We start from the raw sequence: 8,637 nt of genomic DNA, 5'->3' as shown, positions 1-8,637 counted from the left end.
GGAGTGTGTCCTGGAGGCCCTGGGCACGGTGGGTGCTGTCCACAAGCCATGGCCCCTAGAGCGTCCTGAGTCCTGACGGCCCCAGCCGCCTTGTAGGGCCTGGAGCTCTCCCCTAGGGTGCCCTGTGGTGTGGGCTCCCCATCCCGCTGCTGTTAGCCATTTCTGCCACCCCCAGACGGAGGCCCTAGTGCAGCCCCTCCCCCAGCCCCACGCTGATCCGGGCCCATCTGGACGCCCTGAGGGCCGCTCAGCAGGGCCAGCTCAGATGGGTTTGGCTGCACTGGGCCTTCTGGCTCCGTCTTGATGATGCGGTGTCATGTCTCTCTGGGTGACAGTGACCCCGCTGCCCTTCCTCCACGCTGGGGCAATGAGGCTGGAGTGGGAGAAATCATGTGGGGGGGGTCACCTCACCTAGCGTCTGCCCCGCCTCCATCCATGGGCAGCCTCGGCCAAGATCAACGCCAGGGCCAGCAGGATCCCGGCGCCCAGGGCCAGACGGACAATGTTGTCCCAGGTGTAATCTGGGGTGACAAAAGGGGAGGGGGGTGTCAGCAGCTGCTCAAGGGGGTGGGGTCGGGGGTCACCATCTAGTCGGATGAACAGGGGCCCCCACCCCCTTTCTGCCCCCCACAAAAGAAAACCACCACAGCCCCATATGTCCATCCTCCCCATCTATCTAATCTAATCTATCGGCACCCACACCCCTCTCTCCTGGGGCACTGGAACAGGGGGGCCATGGTGCTCCCATCTTTTACCAGCGGTAAGGGTGGGTGGGAGGGGGCAGGGTCTTGGTGGGAAGAGGTGGCACAGAAAGGGGTCGTTGGGGAAGAGGTGATGTTGGGGCAGGATCTTACGGAAAGGGGCGGCACATGGGCGGGGCGTCAGGGGCAGTTCGACTCTGGTGGGTGGGGCCACGGTTCGGGTACTTGTGCCCCTTCTACACTTTTAGGCTGCTTCTGCCGCTCTTGCCTGTGTCCATCTACACCCTCCACACCCACACCCCCTACACAGACACCCCTCTATATCCATCCATCCACAGTGACTGGAGACTGCTCAAGGTAGACGCTGGCTCTGATCCAGGCTGATCGGTCCCAGGCTCCTCCAGCCTCTGTCTGTTTGACATTTCCAGCCTTCCTCCCCCACCCATCCCCAGTACCATGGCACTAGCCAGGCTTGGCCATACCAGCTCTGGCCAATGGGCCCATCTAACCTGGTATCCTGTCCCCCATACTCGCTGCCCCTGGCTGCTTCGCAGGGAGCTCCAGGGTACCCCCTGTGACCACTGATGGCCCCAGCTGCCCCCAGATATGGTTGCCAACTGTCTAATCACCAAAATGCAAACACCCTTGTGCTTTGAGATCATTGGGAGAACCACACTGCTCTGAAGCAATCAGCAGTGGTAGATGTAACAGTGCTGTCATCGCAACAGCCACTGTTAGGTTCCAGAGTCAACAATGTGTCACTCTGAATTGGCGGGTTCAAGTCTGAACTGCAAAGGCAGAGCCCTGCTTCTGAGCTGTTCCCCCAGCCTGTCTGCAGTCGCGGAGAGACAAACCGGATACATGGCAGCATGATCCCCGGCTCTTCAGCCCTGTTTTCCCAGGGGGATACACATTGAGCTGTGCCCCACCTGGGTGGCTTTTTGGTGCCAGGGGGCAGCACAGCACCGGGGTGGGACTGTGCATTGAGGGGAAGCTCTTCCAGGCCCTGCTCCCACCAAGCCGATCTGGCAGCTGTCCAGTGAACTCTCCCCCCAAAGCATACGAAATTAGTCCAGGGAGGTCTCAGCCCAGATGGGACATTTGCTATGGGGATCTGCCCCGTCCCACCCAGCCAGCCCTTCGTGGTTTCCCACAGCGGTGGCTCCTTGGGCAGCACAAACCTGTTTCTGGGGGGGCTGATGGTGATTTCCTGCCTTGAGCCCCGGTACCTGGACTCGCGCTGCCTGAGTGGGTCGGAGCCGGCGCCGTTCCTGGCTGAGTTGGGTCAGTTCCCCCTGCGGGAATAGAACCAGCCCTATAGAGCTAAAGGGGAGCTTGTCTGCCAAACCGAATTGTATCAAACCAGGGGGTGCGAATTCCAAGAGCTCAGACTTGCTCTGAGATCACCAGCGGGGGTTGGGAACCACACTGGATTAATCATTTCAGGTCCAGTTTTCATGTAGACAAGGTCTTAGTCCATCTTTCTATCCCTCATCAGACACGCTCCCATCTGTCCACCACCCTACCTTCCCACAGACCGGTGGCTGTAGGTTCCCATGGATCAATCCACCATCCTTTGTGTAGAAGACCTGAACCCATCAGTTCTGTCTGCAGGGACTGTTCCCCTCCAAACGGCCCGAATGGCCCCGTGGGCATGTGAGCCAAGAGCTCTGTTCCCCGGGGGGTGAATTGTTCCATTTCTCCCGCCCCCCTTCTCCCTCCGGCTCCGTCATGGGGGGATCCGGCTGCTGGGACCCGGCTGGGTCGGTTCCCTCTGTGGGATTAAAACGAGCGTTGGCTGTGTGGGGGAAATTGCTGTTAACTTTGCTGTTGAAACTGACCCCATCCCATTCTGCGGCAAAATCTATGCACTATATGCAACATAGGCAAGCGCTGTAATGCAAGAGGCCGATAGGCCTGTATCCTGTACGACTTGGCTTAAGCTAAAGCATTTACGTATGCTAGGGCGTGGCACTTGACCCAGATAATGGACTAGGCCAATCTCTAACTAGAAAAGAACCAAAAGGGCCTCCGGAAGAATCCCTAGCTGTCTGTTATATGCACCCTCCACCCTGCAAAAGTCCCTAGTCAAAACGCTGCCACAGCAAGCCGCAGATCTTGATAAGATCTTGATAGCACTGTGCTAGATATGAAACTGCCCTTCCATTAATTCCTTATAAGGCTTTATTAATAATGCTTGAGTGGTAAGGAAATGTATCGTTTGGCTTGACTTTGGACCTATATAAGTCTGGTATTATAGGGGCAGGGCAGAGAGAGACCAGGGTGGCACCTGCGTGTGACCATCTCCGTCTCCTTCTCCCTGTATGCTTGTATTCAATAAAAGGACCTCAGACTGTTTGAACCAAACAGATGGTGTGACTCGTTTTCCACAACACCTGGGATGGGGGGAGGGACGGAACCAGCATCCAGGCCCTGGTGGCAAGGGGCTGAAATGGTGACTCAGCGATTGGGCCGCTCGCCCCATGACCTGGCATTTGTTATGGGTTCAATTGTTTGGGTTGGTGGGGGGGGGTGAATTCAGCGCTGGGGCCGGTGCTGTCTGGGCAGCCCCTGGGCCCCGACTCCTCTGTGCATCCCCAGAGTGGGAACAGCTGAGGGAACATCCCCCTGGGAAAGGCCCCTGCTCTGTAGCTTCCCCTGGGAGCAGGGATCCTCCCTCCCTTGGCCCTCAACCTCCAGCGGCTGCTGCTCCCGCCCCTGGCTGGGAACCCCCCAGTGACTGTCCCCGCTCCTCAGCCAGGTGTCCCCTCTGCTGGGCTTAGGGCTCAGGGCAGAGCCGGCTCTGAGCATCCCATTTGGGCAGACACGCCCTGAGGGTCTGGCTGGGTGTGGGGCTGTGGTTGAGGACCCACACCGAAGGGAATTCACTCTCTCAAGGGCCATCGAAGTGAGAGCATCTAGACAATGGAGACTGCTGGACCCACCTCTAGGCAAAGATCTTCCCAGTAAACTGGAAGAAGCTATAAAGAGGGGAAGTGACAACATCCCTTGGCCTCACTCCCCCCACAACACAACACCTGGAAACACGTCTTGAGCATAGATGCCGACTCTGTGGGTGCTCCAGGACCCACGGGGAAAAATTGGTGGGTGCTGTGCACCCACCGCCAGCTCCTGGCCTCCCCTGCCCCAGCTCACCTCACCTCCGCCTTCGCCTCCGCCTCCTCCTCTGAGTGCACCGCGTCCCTGCTTCTACTCCCAGTGCTTGCTGCTGCAAAACAGCTATTTCGCAGCATAACAAGTTGTGGGAGGGAGGGGGGAGGAGCGGGAACGTGGCGCACTCAGGGGAAGAGGCGGGGTGGGAATTTGGGGAGGGAGTCCAATAGGGGCAGGGAGGAGGTGAAGTTGGGGCGGGGACTTTGGGGAAAGGGTTGGAATGGGGGCGGGGCAGGGGCGGGAGGGGTCGAGCATCTACCAGCGCCAGGAGAAGTTGGCACCTATGGTCTGGAGGACAAAGACTTTGAACTGGGGAGGGTGGTCCCGGCTGGAAGGCAGTTCCAGTCTGTGTACTGAAGATCTGTGACCTGTGGGTACCAGCTACTGAGGGAGACGCTGCTTGATTCAAATCCTGGTTAGTTTGTAGAACTCAGACTGCCAGTTTATTTTTGTTTCTTAAGTAACTGACCCTGATCTCTACGCTTGCTAGTTATAATCACTTCAACTCCATCTCTCTGGAGTTAATACATCTCTTTTCTATTTGAGCTCAAACAGTGTGTTTTGGTTGAAGTGCCTGGGAAATCTCAAAAAGAACAGGAGTACTTGTGGCACCTTAGAGACCACAAGTAATCCTGTTCTTTTTGCGGATACAGATTAACAGGGCTGCTACTCTGAAACCTGGGAAATCTCAGCTCAGGTTACAAAGGCTGGTGCGTGTCCTCTCCCCATCGAGGGAGGGGCGGACTGGGTAATGAACAGACACTGGCCAGGCTTCTGACCAGTGCAGGACAGTACCAGGCTGGGAATCTGGGAGGGACTTGACTGGCGCGTCCCTATTAATGGTTTGTGAGATCCTGGGAAATCATTCATGTAACTCCGGTGGGTGTGTCCCTGGCTGTGGATGGCTGGGTAAGTGCAGGACCTGCCAGAGGTTTGTAGCTTGACATCAGCATCACAGTTGCGAGGGATACCCCAGGTTAGAATCATAGAATCATAGAATATCAGGGTTGGAAGGGACCCCAGAAGGTCATCTAGTCCAACCCCCTGCTCGAAGCAGGACCAATTCCCAGTTAAATCATCCCAGCCAGGGCTTTGTCAAGCCTGACCTTAAAAACCTCTAAGGAAGGAGATTCTACCACCTCCCTAGGTAACGCATTCCAGTGTTTCACCACCCTCATAGTGAAAAAGATTTTCCTAATATCCAATCTAAACCTCCCCCACTGCAACTTGAGACCATTACTCCTCGTTCTGTCATCTGCTACCATTGAGAACAGTCTAGAGCCATCCTCTTTGGAACCCCCTTTCAGGTAGTTGAAAGCAGCTATCAAATCCCCCCTCATTCTTCTCTTCTGCAGACTAAACAATCCCAGCTCCCTCAGCCTCTCCTCATAAGTCATGTGTTCTAGACCCCTAATCATTTTTGTTGCCCTTCGCTGGACTCTCTCCAATTTATCTACATCCTTCTTGTAGTGTGGGGCCCAAAACTGGACACAGTACTCCAGATGAGGTCTCACCAGGTTGGTGGGACAGAGGGTCCAGCGGTTCCATAGACCCACCCTGGGAACCCTCTCACAGAGCGGAGATACTGAGCCGGGCCCCTCACCTGCTACCATCAGCTCCACGGGGTCGCTGGGATGCGACCAGACGGAGGGGTCCAATTTGGTGCCATATTGGCAGCTGTAGCTCCCTGTGTGTCTCCGGCTCACGTTGTGGATGGTAAACTCAGCCACGTCCCCAACAGTCTCAAACCAGCGCCGTACGTCCAGGTTTCCAAGTTTATACATGAGGAATGTCGCTTTCTGGCATCGACACTCACACCGGATGGTCACAGTTCTCCCCAGGGTGACTCCCCTGCTGGGGCTCAGGGAGATGGAGGGTTTGGGGTAGCTGAGCTCTGCAGTGAGAAGGAGACAGGCCGTGAGACAGGACCCGGCACAGTCACTGCGCCCCGTCCTCACCGCACGGTCCCAGACCCGGGGCCCCTGGGAGAAAACCCAGCCAGAGGAACCTCTCCGAGATCCCAGAGATTTCTGGGAGCTACGACCGAAACTGCCTGAGGACCTAAATCCAGAGCACCCTCTGTACCTGTCTATCCACTTAATAGTCCCCCCGAGCCTGGGAGCCAGGACGCCTGGGTTCTGTCCCTGGCTCTGGGAAGGGAGTGGCGTCTAGTGGTTAGAGCTGGGGGGGCCTGGCAGTCAGAGGTGCGGGGAGCTGCACAGGCACAGTGAGAAAAAGCCCCCACCCTAAAGCCAACCCCGACTCTGTAACCAGACACAAGGTGCAGGGAGGATGATTCATACAAGGGGAAATGGAAGCCCGGGGAAGTAAGGGACACCCCAAGGACCCCTGGGGGCAGGGATCCCCCCCCACGTCAGTCCTGAATCTACAGCGGCTGGGAACCCCCCCCCATGACTCTGTCCCCGCTCCCCGGGACCCTCACCTGCTACAACAATCCGCAGGTAATCATGGGGCTCCGGCTCCGATCTGGAGCGAGATCTGCAGTGGTAGAACCCTGCGTCTTCCCGTCTGGCGCTGGGGATGGTGAATTCACCCCCGTCCCCAGCAGCGTCCAGCTCCTGGATTTGGATTCCATCCTTATACAGAAATAACCTCCTAGCCTCGCACCGACACTGACAGCAGATGGTGACGGCTGCCCCCGGGACGATCACCCCGCTGGGGCTGGCGGAGATGGAGGGTCTGGGCTCAGGGAGCTCTGCGTTCACACACAAACAGGAGTGAGATGGGGAGACACAAACCCCTCCCCATGTGTCTGTAACCTGCCCTCAGTGCCCAGCTCCAGGGACAGCACCGCGGATAACAGACACCTCACTGCATCTACAGCAGGGGTCTCAAACGCAAATGGCCACGAGGGCCACATGAGGACTAGTACATTGGCCCGAGGGCCGCACCACTGACCCCACACCCGCTGCCCTGGCCCTGCCCCCACTCCACCCCATCCATGAGGCCCCGCCCCTACCCCGCCTCTTCCCACCCCTTCCCTGCCCTCATTCCAACTCCTTCCCCGAAATCCCCACCCCAACTCCGCTCCCTCCCTGCCCCCAGGGGGTGCAGGAGGGGTGAGGGGTGTGTCGGGGGCTCAGGGCAGGGGGTCGGGGTGCAGGGTGGGGCAGGGGGTCAGGGCAGGGGGTTGGGGTGCAGGAGGGGTGTGGGGTGCGGCAGAGGGCTCAGGGCAGAGGGTCGGGGTGCAGCAGGGGTGTGGGGTGCAGCAGGGAGCTCACGACAAGGGGTTGGGGTGCAGGAGGGGTGCGGCAGGGGGCTTAGGGCAGGGGGTTGGGGTGCAGGAGGGGTGCAGGGTGTAGCAGGCGTGTCAGGGCAGGGGTTCGGCTGCAGGAGGCGTTCGGGGGGCGGGTCCAGCCCGGCATGCACCGGGGGCAGGGCAGGTTCCCTGCCTGCCTGCCCTGCCCCTGCACCACTCCGGGAAGTGGCTGGGACCTGGTGGGGGGGGGCACAGAGGTCTGTGTGTTGCCCTGGCCGCTCCTCCAGGTACCTCCCCTGAAGCAGACACGGCCAACGGGAGCTTCGGGGGAGGTACCTGGAGGAGTGGCCAGGGCAACACACAGACCCCTGTGCCCAGCCGCTTCCTGGAGTGGCGCGGGGGCAGGGCAGGCAGGCAGGGAGCCTGCCCTGCCCCCGGTGCACGCTGGGCTGGAGCCGCTCTTGGTAAACGCTGGGGGGGTGGTGGAGGGTGCCACGGGGAGCTGGCGGCCCGCAGTTTGAGACCCCTGATCTACATGGAACCTGTGAGCCGGGCTCTGGTCTCAGCCCCCGGGGTCAATCCGGAGTCACTCCTGACTGCACTGGGGGCAGGGCTGGGTTCTGATCTCAGTCCGCTGGGGTCAATCCAGAGTCAACCCTGACTGAGTTTTGGGGGAAGGTTCAGGTCTCAGCTGTTCTTTTCCCCTCCACCTTCCCCCCCCCACCCCCCATCCTTAACACTTAGCGTTGAGCAGCACAGATACTCACCTCTGGACGCCTCGCTCTGCCCGGCCAGCCAGCAGCCTAGAGAGGAGACGGCTTGTTAGGCACCAGATCCCAGAGTGACTGGATCCTACACTTTGGTCTCAGATTCTCCCCCAGGGCACGTGGCCTGGTCTCAGATCCTCCCTCACAGGCACACGTCCTGGCTGTCTCCAATACTCACCGATGAAGAGGACGGTGAGAGCAGATACCATGATGGGGCAGTGAGGGGGCCCCTCAGCGCTGCCACCAAAGCCGCAGTGCCTGGCTCCACCAAGCCCCAAATAAGGAACTCAGCCGGTGGCTGCAGCTGGAGGAAGTTGAGGATGTCTCATCTCTTCCTACATCTATCACACCTTGTCTCTAATCTGCAGGCGAAATCTAACGCAGCTAAAATAAGCAGCAGTCACTGAAAAACCGAGGAAACCCTGAGAGCTTCAGCCTGGCAAATCACCATGCAGCTCGCAGCTTGTTTGTGTCTGTGGGGAGCGGGGACAGGTCACCCTCAATTTCTCCTGCAGCCTTGGGGAAGGTGCAACAGGCTGGGAGCCAGGAGACCACAGGGTCTAGTCTTCAATCTTCGCCTGACCACGATTTCCATGCAGATTCCCCCCTCCCATCCTGTCCTTTCTTACATGCTAGAATCAAACCTCACCGGTGACCCATGTAGGTAAAATTAATACGTGATCATGCAATTAAAGGCTGGCTTTGTAATGCATGTGCATGGGAGGGTGGAGTTTAGGTTGTATCTGTGGCATTTCCCGGTGCTGGAGGGTTTGAC

The 8,637-nt window shown here is 58.5% G+C and overlaps 1 protein-coding gene across 1 annotated transcript; it reads right to left on the bottom strand.

The window, feature by feature from the left end:
* Positions 1-411: 411 nt before the first annotated feature.
* On the bottom strand, positions 412-8,071 carry LOC140901860 (leukocyte immunoglobulin-like receptor subfamily A member 6). Its single transcript, XM_073321285.2, has 5 exons — positions 8,041-8,071; positions 7,863-7,898; positions 6,319-6,591; positions 5,479-5,769; positions 412-521 (listed from the first exon to the last, which is right to left on the bottom strand). The coding sequence occupies exons 1-5, from the start codon at positions 8,069-8,071 to the stop codon at positions 412-414; spliced, it is 741 nt and encodes a 246-aa protein (XP_073177386.1).
* Positions 8,072-8,637: the final 566 nt, after the last annotated feature.

This window comes from Lepidochelys kempii, chromosome 23 (genome assembly GCF_965140285.1).
Source record: "Lepidochelys kempii isolate rLepKem1 chromosome 23, rLepKem1.hap1, whole genome shotgun sequence".
Lineage (NCBI taxonomy): Eukaryota > Metazoa > Chordata > Testudines > Cheloniidae > Lepidochelys > Lepidochelys kempii.
This window is presented reverse-complemented; position numbering and strand designations above follow the sequence as displayed.

Excerpts from the sequence above, each read along its gene's own strand:
- LOC140901860 (XM_073321285.2), bottom strand. The coding sequence starts at position 8,071 with ATGGTATCTGCTCTCACCGTCCTCTTCATCG. Across the intron at positions 7,899-8,040 it reads TCTCACCGTCCTCTTCATCG|GCTGCTGGCTGGCCGGGCAG; the intron begins GTGAGTATTGGA and ends TCTCCTCTCTAG. Across the intron at positions 522-5,478 it reads CGTGGAGCTGATGGTAGCAG|ATTACACCTGGGACAACATT; the intron begins GTGAGGGGCCCG and ends TTGTCACCCCAG.